The 20,299-nt window shown below is 45.6% G+C and overlaps 2 protein-coding genes across 2 annotated transcripts; one reads left to right on the top strand and one right to left on the bottom strand.

Annotated features, from left to right (window-relative positions):
* Positions 1 to 157: 157 nt before the first annotated feature.
* Positions 158 to 4,326, bottom strand: CENPL (centromere protein L). The gene is made up of 4 exons (XM_014874672.2): positions 4,153 to 4,326; positions 3,791 to 4,042; positions 2,292 to 2,834; positions 158 to 1,402 (listed from the first exon to the last, which is right to left on the bottom strand). Exons 1-4 carry the CDS (start codon positions 4,297 to 4,299, stop codon positions 1,331 to 1,333), a joined length of 1,014 nt encoding a protein of 337 aa, XP_014730158.2. The 5' UTR covers positions 4,300 to 4,326; the 3' UTR covers positions 158 to 1,330.
* A 40-nt stretch (positions 4,327 to 4,366) lies between these two features.
* On the top strand, positions 4,367 to 18,695 carry DARS2 (aspartyl-tRNA synthetase 2, mitochondrial). Its single transcript, XM_014874814.2, has 17 exons — positions 4,367 to 4,585; positions 5,624 to 5,723; positions 6,474 to 6,540; positions 6,806 to 6,907; positions 8,006 to 8,101; positions 8,728 to 8,851; positions 10,378 to 10,424; positions 11,121 to 11,227; positions 11,969 to 12,038; positions 12,603 to 12,782; positions 13,152 to 13,259; positions 14,428 to 14,490; positions 14,662 to 14,814; positions 15,643 to 15,861; positions 16,726 to 16,836; positions 17,056 to 17,131; positions 17,793 to 18,695. The coding sequence occupies exons 1-17, from the start codon at positions 4,516 to 4,518 to the stop codon at positions 17,978 to 17,980; spliced, it is 1,881 nt and encodes a 626-aa protein (XP_014730300.2). The 5' UTR covers positions 4,367 to 4,515; the 3' UTR covers positions 17,981 to 18,695.
* The last annotated feature ends 1,604 nt before the right edge of the window (positions 18,696 to 20,299 follow it).

Here is a 20,299-nt window from a genome sequence, read left to right on the forward strand (position 1 = left end):
TAAAGCACCAGAATTGATAGTTAAAGTAGCTTCTGAGCTGCCAAGACCTTCAGAAGATCACTTAGCTGATGGTACCAGGGTAAGAGTTATACCACAGACTTCAACTTTAACATGCAAAAATAATCTATCTTCATCTAGTAAAGAATCTGAAACCAAATGCGTGTTTTTTTGTTTAATTCTGGAAATAGGTTAGGAAATATACATGCAGTTATGTCATGTTATGTAGCTTTACACTGGGAAAAGAAAGGAAACTTGCACCCCTGTTTAGGAGGAGGTCATAGCACAAATCAGCTCCTAGAGATGCTGTACAAGTACGAAGTAAGAAACTAGACTTGGAATTTTGCTGCTCACAGAAGCATTTAATAAGTAAAAAGAGGTGGTTTGGTCAGGTAAGCTGTAGTTGGAAATGAGCCCCGTGCAAGGATACATTTAGTTAGACATAGGTGGTCTTTCCTTAAGACATAAGATGAAACATATTTTCTTTATTTAATACTGTACTACAAAAATGTCTTAGCAGGTGCTACTTTCTGCTCCTTAACTGTCTAGCTAGACACTGTACACTGTTCCTTTGAACACTTCCCTGCTCCAAAAGGGAGGGATCCAACATCAAATTACAGCACACAGCTCCAACCCTGAGAGCTCTCTGGCCCACAGGATTGCATCCAAGATTACAAACATTACATTACAAGCTTATCCACACCTCACTTTCCTATCTATTAACTTGCCTGAGAGGGCCAACAGGCTGACAAGTGCCTTGTGTCCAATCTCATGCCCAACTGGAACATAAATAAATATTATCACCATTATCAAATACCCTTAACAAGCCAAAAAGGGAGTTAGAAACCTGGATTTTTCTGCCCTGGATTGTAGAGCATGTACCCTTTATAAGGTGTGCTGAACCTTGCACTTAGACTAGCCCAAGAGTAGTCACAGTTTAGCCAAGGCCAAGGTCTGTGTAGCTTAGGCTGCCCAGTAAAAACCAACTTTGAAACAATAGAAATACCTGTCAGTAAGTTGCATCAAGAATTTGCACTGTTTGTCTCTGAGGTGATACCTGCACATAAATGGAACGAGTGACTCTGAGAAAACAAAGGTGCTCAGGAAGCTGTCACAAGTTTGCATTGCAGCCCTTCTTCAGGGCCAAATGTCTGCTTGACTTCGCTGTGCATGGCATGGAGTTACACAGCCAAATGCTGGAGTTACAGTCCGACTTTGGACAGCCAGAATGAGAGGAAAGAAGATGCTGCAGGAGTGAGTTTCCTGGTGGTTTCTCAGCACAGATTGTCCAAACAGAAAGCCTTTTTAGTATGAAGAGCTACTGAAATGGCTCTCACTGTATCTGAGAGATTGCGAGTTCAGTCAGTAGCATCAGCACTTCAGGCAGGTATTGGCTGTGTAGAATCTGCAAGAAAGAGAGAAAAAAAAGCCTGTCAAAGCAACAACTGCAGCTGCCAGATTTCCACACCCTGAAGCCCTGGTTGGAAGGAATCTACCAAGTGTTCTGTGTGTTTATTCAGCTGCTCTGTTGTTGCTTTTCAGGTACTTAAACTTTTCCCACACTGAATATACATGACTTGAACTCTATCCCATTATGAAAACCCATAACTGAATTTACACAACACACATTCCCCAAGAGCACCCTTCAGAAAACCTGAGATATCTTTGTGTACTTGCCTGTGACAGAAAAAGTTCTTTCAAACAGTTTTAAGGTATTACAGATAAAAACAAGCAATGTAAATTAAACAATTGCACAATTGCATTTACACAATGTGCCAAGGCCCATTATAGAGTAAATTTAAACAATTGCATTTACAGAAACTGTTCTTTAACTCAGAAGAAAATACTGTATTGCTTGAAGGATTAATGTTCCCTGGTTTGAAGGATATTAGGGATACTTCTGTAGAAAGACCAGCAGCTCTATGAAAAGGGTTACACGTGAAGGAGTCTTTTGCCTGTGTCTTAATAACTACAATGCTAGAAAGTTAGTGAACTTTTTTTAAAAGTTTGGGATCTTTTTAAATCCAAAAGGAGTTTTTTAATGACCTAAGAAACTTTCCTGTTCATACCACAGCTAATACACCTATTTCTGGCCCTAGGCAAGTAGCTTCTGCTGCAACACAAAAGTAGTAAAATACTGTACTGACAGCTGCCCCAACTTCAGAGCTAAGCATGACTAGCAAAAGATGAGAGTTTAACAATTCCTTGTAGGAAACCATGCAAAACTTGACACCTTCAGGTGCAGCTATTTTATTTGGCCAGCAATTAGGACAGCCTGCTCCTTGGGGCCTCACCTTTACAATCCCATCACAGTGTGCCGAGGCAACCCCTGTGGAGACCTTCACCAGCTTCGCAGCTGACAAGTGGATCTTGAAGTGCCTGTGGAAGTGGGCGTAAAGGCAGTCCATGAAGACATCCACCTCCCCTTGGGTGATCTCTCCTGGCGTTTTCTGCACCGTGTCCCACAGAGCTTTGGCATCCTCTGGGTGGATGGCGTATGAAATATCCAAGGGCTGGGACAGGCGGGGCATGGAGAAGACGAGTTCCACGGCAGAGGCAGCTCTGTCCAGCTTGCAGCCAGCCCACATGGCCACCATCCAGCTGAGGTTCAGGGGGCTGATGGCCAGGCGGCGGAAGCAGCAGTCAAAAGTTTTCTGGAACCAGCTGCCAACCAAGGACGTGTAGGTCTCGGCCCCGTGGGTCAGGAACAGGGGCAGGCAGGTGAAGTCCTCCGGCACGTTCTCGGAAAAGTCATCTCCAAACATGGAGCAGAACCAGCCCGACCACACCAGTTTGTCTTCAGAGTTCTTGGAGGAAGCTCGTGACCTTGAAGAGAGCTGGGATGGGGGGAGAAGAAGCATTTCAATGCTGCAGAGAGAAAGTATGGCTTTTTTGTTTCTTCATCAGCTAAAAACAGATTTTGATTTAAAGTTTTAAAAGTGTTTTTGTTTTCCTTAGGACCATGCATGCAATGCTGTTTTCTGTCAAATACACACAGTTATTCAGTCTATCCATTACATTCCTAAAAGTTGAATGCACTTCTGTTGAAAACAGCAGAAGAAGTGTTTTTAACTTCCCTAGGAGCAGTCCTGACATCTCAGTGCATGCTGCTTAACTCCTATGATATATCCTACAACCACTGCCGCAATGAACTTGACATTTCAGTAGCACGTTTTCACTTGAGGCAAAGCATTTCAGAAATACTAATTAGACCCGACTGTGGCCAGGAAGTGGGATTATGCCAGCTTTATCCAAGAAGATGAATAAGCCATCCAAGTCCTGACAGTAAACTGACTGCTGAACTAAAACATCAGACACAGATTGCTCTGTATAGTCGTACTCTGATGCTGTTAAAAAGTTGAACTCAAACTTGCTATTTACTGTATGCATTGCTTAGGGCATCACAGAACCAATTAGGCTGAAAAAGACCTCTAAGCTCATCAAGTCCAGCCTGTGACCAAACACCACCCTGTCATTAGACCAGGGTTTTGACTGTGTCACATCCAGTCTTGCCCTGAACACCTCCAGGGACAGTGACTCCACCATTTCCCAGGGCAGCCAGTTCCAATGTCTAATCACCCTTTCTGTGAAGAAATCCTTCCTAATGTCCAACCTAAACCTCCCCTGGCACAGCTTAAGACTGTAAATGTTCTGTTTCAGTTAAAAACAGATAGGATTCAGTTTCATTAAATCACAGTGGATGCTCCGTAGTTATTCCCACACAGCTAGGGTTTAATTTCGGGGTTTTCTTCCAAGACAGAGCGTTTCACCACAGCAAGAACAGCCCCCTCACCTGAACGAGGAGGGCAGCCTGGTCCAGCTCGCTGCCCCGGAGCTCGGCAAGGCTGGACAGGGCCACCTTGATGTCCAGCTCGACGCCCACCTCCACCGCCAGCCCCTTCTGCTTCTCGGCGGCGATGAAGGCGCTCAGCAGCCGCGCGTAGTCCCTGAGGCGGGCGCGGCGGAAGCCGTACAGGGGGGTCACGCTGTACAGCGTCCAGGCTTTGCACAGCACGAACGCTGTCTTCTGCGGATCCACGTTTTCCTGGGGGAAAACAATATACAAGGGATAAAGCTGAAGGCCGCTCTTCCCGCGCGGCTGAGGGGACAGGGAGGAGACAGCGGGGCGCCGCCGCCTCCTCGGCCCCGCCGTACCTGAGAGCACAGCGCCGGCACGATGAGGCGGCCGCTGGAGCTGATGCCGAGGCGGCCGTGGCTCCGTCCGAAGGGCAGAGCCCGGGAGAGCTGCCTGAGGCTGGGCAGGGTCCGCGCCGCGCCGTCCTCCAGCGCCTCCTCCGCCATGGCGGCCGCGGCCCGCCGGCGCCGTTCGAACTCGGCTCCCGTCGGCCCCCGCGCGGGGGCGCGCCCCGCCGCCATCTTTGAGGCGGGCGGCAGTGCGGGAAGGCGGCGCTGCTGCCGGAGGTGATTTTGCCCTGTTCCCCTCCGGAGCTCTTATTTCTCACTTCCCGCAGGCCTGTGGCGCTCCTCGTGTATTTCTGGCCGAGGGGCGGCTGCGGAATGGCGCTCCCCCGGCTCCTGGTACGGGCGCTACACCGGGCGGCCGCTGCTGCCGCGCCCGCGGCTCCAGGTGAGGAGCGCTGGTCTCAGCCCCTCAAGATTTGGGTTCCTTTCCTCCCGGGATACAGCTCAGGGTAGTCCACACAGTCGAGTACTATCACGCTCGAGCCAATTTATGTGCCCTGTATCACTTTGTGTCTTGTCTAAATCTCTTTTAATTCGAAAGGCTATGGTGAAGCTAGCGAGATTGGCTCATAAAATCATTTTTATATGTCCAGCTGATGGTATCCTTGAGACTTCTTGCAAGCTGAACCTCTGTAAGCGGTGTGCCTGTTTCTATAACTTAGGCTATGATTGCAGGCACACGGGGGTGTGCAAAGCTTTCTGTGGCTGTGGCTCAGGCCTTTTCCCGGTTGTTTGAGGCAGGAACTGTTCAGTTTACTCCTGCATGGCGGGTGTCCTCCGTGTGCATTTAATTCCTGGTTTGTTAAGCCTTGTGCCACCAGGAGCTGCAGTGGCAGGACAAGGGGAAGTGGCTTTGAGCTGAGGGAGGGCAGGTTTGGGTTGGATATTGGAAGAAATTCTTCCCCGTGAGGGTGGGGAGGCCCTGGCAGAATTTCCCAGAGAAGCTGTGGCAGCCCCTGGATCCCTGGCAGTGTCCAAGGCCAGGCTGGATGGGGCTCTGCACAACCTGGGATAGTGGAAAGTGCCCCTGCCCATGGCAGGGGGATGGAATGAGATGAGCTTTAAGGTCCTTGAAACCCAGGCTATTCTGTGATTCTAGATTTAAATGTGGCATTGTCAGCATCCCTTAGGATTGATCTGTGACTTTTGCTTGCTCCTGCAATTTGCAGGGCAACAATTTGCAGCAAGGCTGTGTTCAAATATCTTTATAAAAAAGTATAACTGAGAAACATAAACAATAATCCCTGTTTAATAATAAACCTTCATTTCATGATTATGATATAGTATCCTAGTGCAGATCTGTATATGAAGTAACTTCTCTGTAAATGTATAAATTGTATTGGGAGGGAAAACTCATTATTTATTCTGTCTCAATTGTAAAAGCCATGAGATATTTTCTATATATTTTTTTTTTTAATTAAAGACTTCAACAGTTTTGTCACTCGGACCAACACGTGTGGAGAGCTGCGTTCTGCTCATGTGGGACAGAAGGTGACCTTGTATGGATGGATTCAATATCAAAGGTAAGTGCAAACCATGGTGAAAACGGAGGTGATTATTTGCCAAACCCAGTCTAAGATGTGTTTCATCCAGCATTGCTCTCCAGGGATGGTCTGTGTGGGTTTTTTGATTTTAGGAGGTCCTGAGCATCTCATCTTTGAGCAATTGTAGATGGAGACCCAGGAAAAGGAGTTGGGATTATTGCAATGTGATCGTGGTGATTATGTTTTTCAAGACACCAGAGCACTGTCCCATTGGGCAGTTTTTTGATGGATAAAGCACAATGGCATCTGTCCCTGCTGCAGCTTGAAGAAATCAAGATTTATGGTTCTGGGTCTAGCAGTGTGGATTGTTCATGTGGAACTTTTTATGGGACAAGTTTTCCCCTTCTTGACTTACGATTGGATTTTGCTGGTTTTTTTATTCCACGGGCACTTTAGTTTTATTGCTCATTTAATTGTTTTTAGCTGAATGATGTTTCCAGCAGGAAAATTCATGTGTCCAGAATCCCTGCTCTGCGTGCATGATAGCTCAAGTTAAAACTCTGGTTCTCCTGGTAATTTGTATGTTGTCTGAGGCTGGTCACAATGGGAAATAAATTGTTACAGTTAGGTTCAGGTGTGGGAAAAGTGTTTATAATTCAGTGCTTGGAAGTGCTTTGGGATGAGTTGCAGGGTACTGAAAGTGTAGCCAATTGCCATATGCTTTTAAAAAGTAGAAAGTACTAAATCTGTGAAATGAATCTTCTTCCTTTTGTGCTTTTCATGGATCAGACAAGGCCTGTTTCTGGTTTTGAGGGATTTCCAGGGACTGACCCAGGTCGTCATTCCTCAGGATGAGGTGAGTGCTACCAAAACATGAGTCTGTTTTTATTTTTCCTTTGGTAGCTTGGCTTCAACAGCCACAGAGAGAAGGAAGGGCTTTGTCAAACTCAGTGCTCTGACTCACAACTGGATTAAAGTGTTGTGAGAGCCCTGACCTGTCACTGCAACAGAAGCATCTGTGCTGTTTCCCCTGCCTTACGAGTGATTTTGGATTGAGGCGCTTGGCCACAGTGCCTTTGTCCTGTTCTTTGAATTTCTGAGGCTCTGTCCTCTCGCTGCAGGCACATTCCCACGTGAAGGAGCTGCTGTCCAATGCCCCGGTGGAGTCTGTGGTGCGAGTGACTGGGACAGTGTCCCCTCGGCCCCTGGGGCAGCAGAATCCGGTGAGGATGGGGTGGGGGGGCTCTCAGGGCTTCCATTCCTTGAAGGAAACAACCCTGGATGGTGGGATTATGGTGGGCATTGTGTCAGAGCATTGCCACGGGTTCTGGTTGTGTGGCAGCCCGTCCTCAGATAGTGTGAGGTGAAATAAGTGCTGTGTCAGATACAGGAGGATCTCAAAACACATTACAGGCCTAGATCCCAGTCCTTGGCAAGGATAATGCTGGCTTTTCCAGGCTTTCAGAGCATGGATGGAATTTCTTTTGCTTGAAAATAAATATTGTCATTTCGAGTTCCATGGCATATGGTGACCTGTTTATTGATTTTGCTGGTCTCCTTGTATAGGAAACAGGAGTTGAATAATTTTTTAATGTTCTGCATTCCCCAGCTGTCATTGTAATCAGCTGTAGATTGATCTTTCAGGATTGTACATGTAACTGGCAGGTCTGAAAAGAGGATTGTATTTATGATCATACATGTGTATATATCTATGATCTTACATATATTTATGGTCATAACTCCTTTTTGCTCCATCTTGTATGTATCCACTTAAAATCCAGGTTTAAAGCAATACCTTTATTTCTTTTATTCATCTCTTGTTTTGTGTGAAGCCTGTGTGTCCTTTCCCCTGGTAAATAGCAAGAGTGCTGCAGGATCAGGTGAGCTTTGCTGTGCCTCAGTGAGGGGAGCTGCCTGCCCTCCCTCGGGACAGAGTCAAAAGAAGACCAGTTCTGAGAACTGGTGTTTAGAGCTGGAAGTTCTGCAAAGTTCCTCATAATTTGCCTTTTCTGACTCCTGTTAAGGGCTGTTGCTGCTCATGCTCACTGAAACCTACACTGTATGGTTTTGCTGAGGCTAATGTGTTTAGAGACCAGTATGCTACTGGGAAAGAAGCTGCCATCTTTGGTGAGGTGACTTGTGTTTCTCTGAACAGAAGGGAAATCTGGGAGAAATCTGTCCTTGGGAGAAACTCTGACTTAGGCACTGTGTTAGAAGGCAGAGAGGGTAATCACATTGCTTCTTTTTTTCCCTTTGACTATCTGTGAAATACCTTTGTCCAACTGTTTTGAGCTTAATTTTTTCTTGCCTTTTTGTTCTAGAAAATGCCAACAGGGGATATTGAAGTGAAGGCAGAGGCTGCAGAGATTCTAAACTCCTGCAAGAAGCTGCCTTTTGAAATCAAGGATTTTATCAAGGTGTCTGTGTTTTCCTTATCGAAGTGGTGGCTTTTCATTAAGTTGGGAATTTGCCCAGGGTGACAGCACAACATCTGAGAGCTGAGTTTGATTCTCCCCACTTCACTGTGGAGGAATGATGGTATTTAAAATAGAGCTGCTGTTTGTTTGCTGGGAGGATTTATTTCCAGTTAGAGCTAAGGAGAAAACAGGGCTTGAATTATTCCAGATTTATGGAAGAACTGATGGTAAAGGAAAGAGTGAAAGAAATGGGGCTATGCTGTGTTTTTTGAGTGTGAAGTGAGGCTGTTTTATTTGACTCGTGGAATCACAGAATAGTTTAGCTTGGAAGGAACCTTAAAGATCATCTTGTTCTAAACCCCCTGCCATGGGTAGGGATGCCACCCACTGCACCAGATTGCTCAGAGCTTCATCCAACCTGGCCTTGAACACTTCCAGGGACGGGGCAGCCACAACCTTTGTGAGCAGTTTGGTTGTTTCAAGCGATGTTTGTGTAGGGCGCATTGTGGCAACCGAGCACCGTCCCTTTTTAGCTTGTCCCTTTCCCCCCGGTGGCTTTAGGAGCACTTTCAGTGGACGTGCAATTCGAATTCCGTCTCTTCATGCTGCTTGTGTCTCCTGCCCAGAAGTCGGAGGCGCTGCGGATGCAGTATCGCTACCTGGACCTGCGCAGCTCGCGGCTGCAGTCCAGCCTGCGGCTGCGGTCCCGCGTGGTGATGAGGATGCGCGAGTATCTCTGCAATCTCCACGGTGAGCGGCTGCTGCGAGTGCTGCCTACAGAGGCTGCACGGTGCTAAAGGAATAAAGTAGGGATTTATTGAAAGGCCTTCCAAGGATTCACCTCGGGCCCGGCCGTGGCTCCACCCAAGATGGACTCTGAGTCACAAGTTCTCACACTTTTATAAGTTTTGGCCCATTTCCATATTGGGGTTCATTGTCCAATTACAGCTCCAGGTTATGAAGTCCCATCCTCCCAGATTGCTTGTTTATTCATTCTTATCTATATTACAGTGAGTTCTACAGCACTTCTAGTTAATAGGCTAGAAATGGGCGTGTATCTCTCTCTCTACAAGGCCTTTTAAGGGCCAATCTGTCCAATTAAGAATTAACACCTAAATTATTTTTACTTTTAACCCAATAACCAATCACCCGTGACCCACAATGCATATTTTTCTATCCAATTAAACAAGATTCCACCTAGACCCATGAAGAAGGTGGCGAAGAAGAAAGAAACCTCTGCTTGAAAACCTCCATCTTGCTATATTCTAAAACCTTAAATTCCAAATTCTTCCACCATGTGATAGTACAAGCTTCTATTCCAACTATGCACCAGTGATCCCAGTTCTATCACTCAATTTTGGAAGCCTTCTCCAAGGCCTCAGGTCAAAAGCAGTATTTTCCTGGAGGTCAGTGCCTTGTCAGCACAGAAAGTCTAAAACTCTCAGTTTCCAGGGTTCCAACAGTCTGCTGTTGTTTGCACTTTTTGGGCCTGAAGCTGCAGTGGTGCCCTTGGTTTTTGGGCTGGAAAAGTGTTGTTCTGTCTGACTAAGCTGTGAAGAGAACTTGCTAACACTTTATATGAAGTTCAGAGTCACATACTAATGCAGTACAGAATCTGGAAAATATGAAAGCTAAAACGTAAGATACCGTTTCCCCCCTTTAGGCATCAGGAGGACAGGGTGCAGCAAACATTTCAGCTCTCCCTGCTGCTGCTTCCTAGTGCTGGCAGAGTTTCCTAACCAACTTGCTACTCCAAATTGGTCCCACTTAATAAGAACGTCTGCTTGTGGTGGAGTCTTTAGTGGGATGTTGTCAGGCCTGAAGAACAAAGTATATTGCAATCTCTTGGCATGCTGCAAGCCAGTTGTTTCAAATTGGCTGTTTCCAGTGAGAAAAGACTCTGCAGGTAGTTGCCCTCTTTTGCTCACCGAGCTGAGGCATGTCAGAGGGATGGATTTTGTTGAGGGCTTTTGCTTCTCTTAAAATCAGGAAATGCTTTTTGGAAAATCAGTGCCTGGTTCAGAATAGATAGAGAATTAGCACATTTTCAGCCTGTTTGGAGTCCTTTGTCATCAACAGTTCTGGCAGGACATCAGAGCAGCTCAGAGCCTTTAGATCTGTCATTACAGGAATAATTATTAGAAGTAGTGAAGTGTGTTGGTTTTGGAGAGGCTCCATGGTTGCTAGATGACCTATTTTGCTGACTAACTCTACTCTAGCCTACTCTGTCATGTTAGTTCTCCCTCCTCTCAGCATATTCTGTGTTTGTTTCCCAGGGTTCGTGGATGTAGAAACTCCAACTCTGTTTAAAAGAACCCCAGGGGTATGTATATGATGCTTTTTGGCCTCCTGCAGCTGCACAGTCAGGGATGAATCATTTCCAGTTGCCACTCAGCCTTCATTGCTTTTCCCTTGCTAAATAACAGCTTGTGGAACTTCTGGTATCATCCACAGATCCTTTTAAAAGTAGAGGGAGAGAAAGGGGAGAGATGATAACTTTTGTCCTAGTTTTGAACCTGCAAACAAAATAAGCTCCTGCCTCGTAGATCTCATGTTGAATGCAAGTGTATCCTGGGATTAGAAACTCAAAAAACTCGGAAGCACTGTCTTTTCAGCATTTATCTCTTAACCCGTAGGTTATTGTAGAGGTCATACTCAAGTAAATTTCATTTCTGATTTTATATTCCTTTCTTTCACTTCAAAAATAGTCAGAGAGAAGAGAGCTGTAGCTCAGGAGTTGTTGAGGCAGCTAACCTGGAGTTCTTGCATTTAAACCCCAGTCTTGGATGGTCTATTATGCATTAGTCTCTCAGAGAAGAAGGTAGAGAATTCTCCTTTGAATATTTCGGACCAGTTGGTTAACAAATGTTAATTGTAAAGTACAAACAGCCATTTCCTCACAAGTGGGATTTCATAATGGGGAAAACAGGTCCTTTCCTCTTGCACTTCCAGTGTTTGCTCTGTCAGGAATTGGGACCACTTACTTGCTGAACTCTGTATATTTTCTTTCTGATGCCAGGGAGCCAAAGAATTCCTTGTGCCCTCGAGGGAAGCAGGCAAGTTCTACTCTCTGCCACAGAGTCCTCAGCAGTTTAAGCAGCTCCTCATGGTTGGAGGCCTGGACAGGTAAGAGTTTCTTGGACTCCTGTTCTCTGCATGTCCTGTCTAGGGTTTGATTGCTTTATCTGTGAAGTTCCAGAAACTTCCCCAGAAAAACTTACTGCCAATGATTTGTGTCTTGAAGAAGGATCCTTAAATACTTGGGACTTCATAGTCAGATGAAATGTATCCTTGTGGAAAGCTGCAGTCTTTCCTGCTGTGTTAAATGCAAAGCTTATGTGAAGCAGAGCCTGCCTGAAGGGCAGAAAATCTAATGTATGATAAAAGCAGCTCCAGGAATAACCCAAACAACTAACTGAGGTGAGGCTGGGCAGCTGAGCATGGCTGAGACAAGGAAAAAGCATGTCAGTGTGCCCAAGTGCAAAGCTTTTAATTGGGCTTGCTTCTCCAAATCAAGTGGATGGACAGGGAGACAATTGTTCACATGGTGAACTGCAGGCCAGGTCTTGTCTGAGAGTTTTGGAGAGTCCTGGAGTGGAGTGGAAGGTGGAATAAAGAGTTGAGCCCCCTTGGGGGACAGCTCACCTGGCAGTCTCCATGTGCCCCTGGAAGATATGTCTGGAGATGGACACAGCTGCTGATAAATTCCATTATTTTGAAGGGATGGGAACAAAGATGGTCTGCTGTGGGAACAGAGCACTCTCTCTGGTTTACTTCTTTTATCCTTATCTTTTGTATGATCAGTTCTATAGGCACAGTTCAGTTCAGGATACTTTAAATTGTTATCTAAGTCAAAGTGTACTGCAGGTACTTCCAGGTCGCTCGCTGCTACCGGGATGAGGGCTCACGGCCTGACAGGCAGCCAGAATTCACCCAGGTAACCAGCCCGTGCTGCTGTGCTCCCTGCTCCTCAGCCCACGTGGTTCATAGCCTTTTTCCCTTCTGGAGGTTTAGTCTGTGCTAGTCTGGTGCTGCTTGGGGGGTACTGAGTTGGCTGGTGTGTGTTTCACCAACACAGCCCTTGGAAATTGGTGTGGGGTGACTGCGTGGTTCCTGTCCTTGGCTGGCTGCAGTGCCCCAGGTGCAGCTGTGGGAATTGCATTGCAGCAGTGATTTTACTGTGATGATGCATTCTCCTCCTGTACTGATAGGTCAGACATCCCATTCCTTATCCTTGAAATCCCAGGCTGAGTTAGCCTGGTTCACTCAAGGCTGCTTCTCGTGTCCTTGTCATCGTTACCTCATTCACTCTCTGAGGAGGCTGTTGCCTGAGTCATCAGCCTGGAGGGTGATGCTAAGCACATTCCCAGCCTAATACAGTCATGCCGTGATGTCATTTTGTGTGTTGTTTCTTGTTTTGCTGGCTTTGTACTCACAAGTAGCAGCGTGGAAGCACAACCTGTAGCTAATGTGGAATTCTCCCCTTGTTCTCTGTTTTAAGATAGATATAGAGATGTCATTTGTAGATCAAGCTGGGATCCAGAGGCTCATAGAGGGCCTCCTGCAACATTCCTGGCCTGAGGAAAGAGGCTCCATTATGACTCCTTTCCCTTCCATGACATACGAGGAAGCACTGGCTGAGTATGGGACTGATAAGCCAGACACTCGCTTTGGGATGAAGGTGAGGGTTTGCCCGTTGGAAACTCACAGCTTTTCCTTTCAGTCAGTCTTTTAATAACCTTTGGATCATGGATACATGGTTGGCTGGAGTTTTGAGTGCTGTAATTTACCCAAGGTGCCTGTCCCATTTTTACTGCTTTGTGCAGTCTGCCAAAGAAGAGAGGATTTGATCAGTTGTCTGTGGAAGATGTATGTTCTAATAAAACTTTATTTTAAAGGTGATGTATTGTTAGGGAGCAATGCATCTTGGCTGTTTCAAGAACAAAAGCTCCTAAAAGGGAATAGTGTTGAAGGTGTTAAGACAGGTGCAGGAATTTTTGCTTTGTATTGCTACTAGCAGTGCTTTTTCCTGTGCTCTCTCCTTTGTCAGATCGTGGATATCAGTGATGTTTTACGAGGATCAAACATTCACTTTGTGCAGAATGCCCTCAGTTACCCACATGGCTCCATCAGAGCCATTTGTATCCCTCAGGGAGTGGTAAGTGATGCTCTTACATCTGTTTATGGTTTATGTGGAATAAATAAAATGCAAATTTGAATTCCTGTGTTGATATGGAAATGTTCCTTGCTATTACTGGTGTTCTTAAGGGAATTTTGGATTGGTTGTACTCCATGTCAGCTTGGGCTGAGTGGTGTTAGAATGATAAGGCAACAGGAAGAGTATTTTATCCTTAGGAAGAGGAGGAAGACAGTAGAACTGCAAGATGCCATGAGGACAGGGAACCCTCTCGGGGTTTCACCTTGCTTTTTGTCACCTTTTTGATGTGCATCTCAATGATAAATTGTGCCTTGTGATGGGAGTTTGAAACAGGGCTGGGCATGGCACAGCTCTGGGACAGGCAGAGAAGGGTCAGGTGGTTCCATGACCTTCTCCTGTTTGCTTTTGCTGCATTTTTGGGTACAATTCTTGTCTTGTAACGAGAATGACCAAATCCAAGGCTGACAATAGATGTGGAAGACTTTTGACACAGCCCTGCATTTTGGCAAGGAAACAGATCTAATTTTGGCTGTAGGCATCTTTGTAGTATGGAAAAAACAAAAATCCTCTAAATATTGAGCTGTATCTAGGGAACAGGGCTTTGTGGCCATGGTTTCCCTTGGGATTTTCTTTCATTCCTTTCACAAAGTGCAAGTTAGTGCCTTCTTACGAGAGGGGACAGAGGTGTTTGTTTGAGCAACACAAAAGTGGCATCTAGACCCACCTGAAACTGGAGTAGATGGAAAAAAAAAATCAAGATCTTGTTGCAGGTCCTCATTTACTGCATGTCTTTGCATGCAGGAGTCAGCTCAGTTGTTTTCTCTGTTCTTCCTCCAGTCTGAGCTCTGCATTCCCCAACTACAGTGTGGTGGTGTAGCCTTGTTTCTGCAGGCTGGAGCCAGTGATCTGACCCTGCTGACCAGATACATTTATCTGCGGGTGTGGGTGGGGAAAACATAGATCAAGAGGGGTCTCTTCCTGAAAGGAGCCCTCAGAGCACACACCCAGCCCAGTGCTAAGGACCCTGTCCTGTTCCACAGCCCTCATAAGAACTTGAGCTGGAAACAAAAGAACTGAGAGGTTTGGAACCAGCTTAGTCAGTAGATTTGATACCTAGTCAAGTTTTCCAAGCTGATTTTTGCTATGTTTTCTCTTGCTCTTTCCCCAGAGGTATCTTAAAAATAAAGACTTGGAGTCATTGAAGGAGTCTGCAAAATCCCAGTTTAACCAGGTGAGACGGGAACTTTCCTGAGGCTTTGGGCAGGGTGAGTGACAAGGTGTGATGAAGGCACAGGGAGATAGGAGAGCAGTTTTTAATAGCTGAGAGTCAGAGCCTGAGCATGTGAGGCTTCAAGGCGAGAGGGGGCAGCACTGCCCTGAACATACCCTTCCCTTTCTCCAGGAAATCATGGAAATTATCCGCAGACCTGATGGAAGCTTGAAGTCTCTGCTTACCAAGTTTCTTGGTGAAAAGGAGCAGTCAGAGCTTATCCAAGCTCTGAACATGCAGGAGGATGATGTGATGCTGCTGGCAGCTGGAGAACACAAGCAAGTGGTAGGAGGCATTTCTTGGGTGGCTCTGTGAGCTGAATGTTGCTGATGATGGTTTTGATGTTATCTGACTTTAGTCTGATTCTTCTTATTATTAAAATAGGTCATCATCTAATTTTCTGTTTCTCTGGAACAGCAGCTATAGCAACAGCAAATAAAGCATGAAATGTACCTATTATATTTATGGCTCCCAGTCAAATTCTGGGCAGGACTTGTAACTGAAATGAAGGCTAAAATATAAAAATCCCTGCAACAAATCAGTGCCTTCTTTTCTCTTCATTTTTAGAGCATCAAACAGATCGGAAAATGAGGTCAACTAGGTAATTGTGTCTCCCATAAGTGCATGACTTGTTAGCAGCAGTGGTGGGAGATTCTATCCCTACCCTTCTCTCTATTCTTGCCAGCAGATATTGCCTTCCAAGCATTGTTTTATTATAAGGTGTCATGCTTTGCTCAGTAGCATGACAACATTTTGTTTTATTCTCTTCTGTGCCTCAATTTCTCTCTCTGCAAAGTGTGGATCTTACACGTGCTCCCTCAGTTAGTCCACATGTGAGAAGCTGGAAGTTAGTCTAAGAAAGTTCTGAAGATGAAATAGCTGGAAAAACATGGCCTTTCAAACTCCTTTCTTGGTCTCTGTCAAACCCTGTGCTGCTGCTGCCTCAGCAGGAAGGTGATATATTTCAGGATATGAGGCAAAAGTATTCAAGGCAGCAAAGCCTTACAGCTGGTGCTGTCTGTGGTACTTCCTTTCTGGAGCACTGTTTCCCTGGTTGGTGTTTGAGTGGCTTCCCTGATGGTGAAATCCCCCTGTCTCCCTTCTCTCTTGCAGTGCTCTGCATTAGGAGCCCTGAGGTTGCTGAGTGCCGACCTCCTGGAGGCAGCTGGGCTGGCACTCCGTGATCCCACAGCCTTTCACTTCCTCTGGGTGGTGGATTTCCCCCTTTTCCTCCCCAAGGCTGAGAATCCCACTGAACTGGAATCTGCTCATCACCCCTTCACTGCCCCTCATCCTTCAGATGCCAGCCTCCTGTATTCTGATCCCACAAAGGTAACTAACTTCATGCGTGCCATGCTGGCTCTTTTACAGCTACTCCCATGGAAAATCAGGCAAGCAGCAGCTGGGTTTAGTGTGAAAAGAGATGTTGTTTCATGGGACTGACTGCACAAGGAAGATGTAGATCTGTTGGAATGAGTCCAGAGGAGGCTGCTAAGATGATCAAAGGGTTGGAGCACTTCTGCTGTGAGGAAAGCCTGAAGGAGCTAGGCTGTTCATCCTGGAGAAGAGAAAGCTCAGGAGCAACATTAGAATCCTTTCCAGTGCCCAAAGAGCTGGAGAGAGGGACATAGTGCAGGGACAAGGGGGATGGTTTTAAGCTGAAAGAGGGTCGACTTAGATTGATTTGTATTAGGAAAAAAATCTTCCCTGTGAAGCCCTGGCACAGATTGCCAAGAGCAGCTGTGGCTCACCCATCCCTGGCAGTGTTCAAGGCCAGGCTGGATGGGCCTTGGGGCATCCTGGGATAGTGGAAGGTGTCCCTGCTTTCCCTGTGTGATAAATCCCCTGTGTGATTCTATGATTTTGTACACGTGTAGAAGAGATGGCTTCCTGATTACTGCAAATAGCAAGTACTCACATGTGCCCCAGCAAAAGGAGCTTATAGGAAACAGAAATTTTACATTCTGACCCATCCCATTTGCTTCAGATTTGATGAACTTTTGAAAAGGATTTGTTCTCCTCTCACATCAGTCAGAGGCAGTCCAGCAGGACTGGTACCTGAATTGCAATGAACCCCTGAGAGAGCAGTTTTACACAGTTCCATGGCTTCATTCCCAGTGTCTTTGCCATCTCTGTGCAGGTTGTTTTTAGGTGCAGCTGTGGCCCAGGCTCACCAAGGTGCCTGTCTCTCTGCAGGTCCGTAGCCAGCACTACGACCTTGTGCTGAATGGCAATGAGGTTGGAGGTGGCTCCATCAGAATTCACAGTGCAGAACAACAGCGTTTTGTGCTGGAGAAAGTGCTGAAGGTAACACCTACAGATGCCTCTAACGCTCTCTTGGAGATTTAAAAGCACTAATTAATTGAAATATTAGTTGCATATTCTGAAAGAAACACTCAGGTGCTTCTCAGATAGAGACATAACTCCTAGCCCTGAGTAATGGATGATTTCATTGTACCTTCATCTTGTGATGCTAATAGGAAGAGCATTGCTTGTCCAATGATACCTCTTAATGTAATTTTGCAGGAGGATTCTGAGGTGCTTTCCCATCTAATTGAGGCTTTGGAATTTGGAGCTCCACCTCACGGAGGAATTGCTTTAGGTAAGTGATCTGTAGCTCTACAGATGCAGATGTATCTCACTTCCCTTCTTCCTCACCTGTTTTGGTCACCAGTTCAGAAAATGTCAGGGTTTGTTTTTTTCCCCTAGAACAATGCAAGTTTGTGGTTTAAAGAAAGAGGGGGAAAAACACAACTGACCAACAACACCCTCCCTACACTCACCAAAATAAAACCTACCAAAAAAAAAAAAGGTATTTTATCCTGTGGTCTTCCAGTTTGACTTTCCTCCATCCAGTCACCCGGAGGCTTTTGTTCCTCTTGAATTCTTCTTAGTGTTGTAATCCTTCCAAACTGGTTGATGCAGACCTCTGAGCTGTAAAGCAGAGCCCTGCCAGTGTTCTGCCATTCAGCTGCCCAGGTTTTGTTCTGCTGTGTTTGCTGTCTGTGTCCTGCAACCCTTAGTGTGTTACAGAATTTCCTGCAATATTGAAAAGCTTTATTTTGGCAGACGTTTCAGCTCTCGAGGCAAATCTGTTTCTCTGCTACCAGCTAAGATTAATGTTTTCTCCTCCCTTACTTGTTTCACTCTTTTTCTTCAAGCTCAGTGATATTACCTCCTCAATCTTTTTGGTTTTTCTGACTCAGGGGAGGTAATAAAGAGCCACAACTCAAGTGTTTCACCAATTTGTTTTCTGCTTGTAGGACTTGACAGGCTGATCTCTCTCATTGTTGACGCTCCAAGTATCCGTGACGTCATTGCCTTTCCAAAATCCTTCAGGGGACGAGACCTGATGGGCAATGCTCCAGACTATGTCACTCCAGAAGAACTAGAGCCATATCACATTCAGGTTTCCTGGCCTCTTGAAGAAAAAGAAGCAAAGAAAAATTGACTTCACGCCAGTGATGTAAGCTGATCTGATCAACCAGAGGTGGTTACAGCTTCTAAAGGCCAGGATTCAGTTCAGAAAGCATCAGCTGTTGTGACAGGTTGGGGGACAGTCCAACTCCACTGTGGCAGTTTGAGGATGGAGTGGGAAGGAGGTAAGGGGTCTTCCTAATAGGAATTCACTTTTGGGAGGTAATGGGAAAGACATGCAAAAAAGCAATAGAAAAGAACATAATTTTATCATAGGATATTGAGACTGTTTGCTTTAGGGTGTCATATTGGAGGGAAAATGGGATCTGGTTTTTCCCCACCCTCAGTTTTTACAAGTCCCTTGTAAAGTATTCTTCCTCCCATGTGGAGGAGATAGTCCGCTTCCCTGTCAGGAATTAAATCATGTCAGCTGAGCACTGTGACAGTAAAACTGTGCTGGACCAGGAGCTCTGGACACTGCTCAGCTAAACTTCAGTGCAGCCAGGAACTTCTCTCCTGTTGGAGGATACCAGATGATGCAGGACTTTGCCCTGAGGAATTCACACTCAGCTGTGTTTTCCCTTCAAAGGAGAGGGAGAGAAGCATCAATGATCTCTGCACCAGTTGTCCTTGTAACACTTGTCAGAGTGGTGTTGATCTGCCTTTGGGGCCTGTGGTCCTGGTGCTTTCAGCAGAGTCATTCATGAGTTTGTATGTTTATAAATAAAGTTTACCTGGCTGTGTGGTTTTGCCTGAGTGTAGCTTTGGAATTTTTTTACCACAACGAGTTGCCAGTTTGGCTTTGTGACCCCTGGTCCTTCCAGGAGATGACAAGAAGTCCATGGGAGCAAAGCACGGTTCCCAGTCTTCTGTGAGCTCTGCCTGTTCCTGCACACCTGCTGCTGCAGTGGAGAGTGAGGCAGCAGCAAGTTCTTCCCAGGGAACTGTTCATCCCTGTCCCACACCAGAACATTCACAGTGCAGGGGTTACTCTTCTGAGGAGAGGTGGAGGTGAAGAAACTGTGGAAAAGAGTTTCCTTGGTGAAGATGAGAAGATGGTACAAAGGAAGAAAAGGGAGAGCTCCTGTGTCCCAGCTGGGAAGGACAGCAGGAGGCACGTGCCAGGGTAAGTGCTGGAGGACAGAAAAAGACTTGTCTGAGTTCTTCTCTGAGCTTATACTGAGCTCCTGCCTTCTGCCAGAGAGCCTGTCCTGCAGATTGTCACATCCTGCTCTGCTCCCAGGGTTAGCCACTCTTTCAGTCTCCACATCATGGGATAACACTGCATGGTGGTGTTCACAGTCGTTGTTTTCTACATACTGAACTGTGCTGCTGATAGCAATCAGTAATGAAGGTGGTTCTTCTCCTTAAAGGTGCTTTTAGTGTTTTTTTGAGTACCATCTATAGAAAGTGACACTAGAGCTGACTAGCTGCTGCTTTGCAGATTATGACATAGTGGAGTTACACGTGTAAAAGAAAAATACTTGATTTGCTCCTGGAATGATTGTTATTTTCAGTCTCAGAGCTGGTTAAATGTTATTTAAAACAGAACAACCCAGGATTTGTATTCACATTTATTTTAGCCAAACACTGAATTCCTTCATTTTTTTCCTCATATGGGCTATTCATTCTTACTTGAAATCAATTAATCTGTAGTGAAACATTTTTTTTCCTTTCTCTGTGTTGAAGCTGTCAGTAATGGAGTGAGGATCAGTTTTCAGAGAGAAGCTGACCTGAAAAACGTTTCCCTAAGCAGATCCATGGTAAACTTTATGATCTTAATAGGTCCCGTCCAACTGAGGACATTCTGTGATTTTAAAAGCAATTATTTCATTTTTGTTGTTGTTTTTGCAGGGAAGAGAGTCACCCTGGAGCAGTTATACCAGATATTTTTGTTCTCCTGACTTGTCAGTGATGATACAAAATACAGCCACTGCAGGCTATGTGTCATATTCAGACTGCTGGTTTAGAGGATGCTGGATTTTCTGATTTCGTTTCTTTACTGGTAGTGTGATTAGGATTTGCATGGAATTTGCTTGAGGATCATCTCTGTTCCCAAAGCAGGGATGTCATAGGCTTGTTTGAGATCATGGAACGTAGGAAATAAGTTACTCTCAAAAGTCCTTCACTCCCCCCAGCCTATTATTTATAGTAACTGTAAACAAAATGTGCTGAACTTTGTCTTTTAATTGTGAAATCAGGAGTAGTGTATCACTTGCTTAGCACCTTCTTGCAATGGCAAATGCTGTTTACCTCTCATGAGTCCCAAATTTAGGATTATCAAATGTTCAAGGGGAAGCTGCTGCTCTGGGAGGCTTAGGCAGAAATGTAACCCTGCCTGGAACATTCTTTT

This window comes from Sturnus vulgaris, chromosome 9, assembly GCF_052056855.1.
Source record: "Sturnus vulgaris isolate bStuVul1 chromosome 9, bStuVul1.hap1, whole genome shotgun sequence".
In the NCBI taxonomy this organism is placed as follows: Eukaryota; Metazoa; Chordata; class Aves; order Passeriformes; family Sturnidae; genus Sturnus; species Sturnus vulgaris.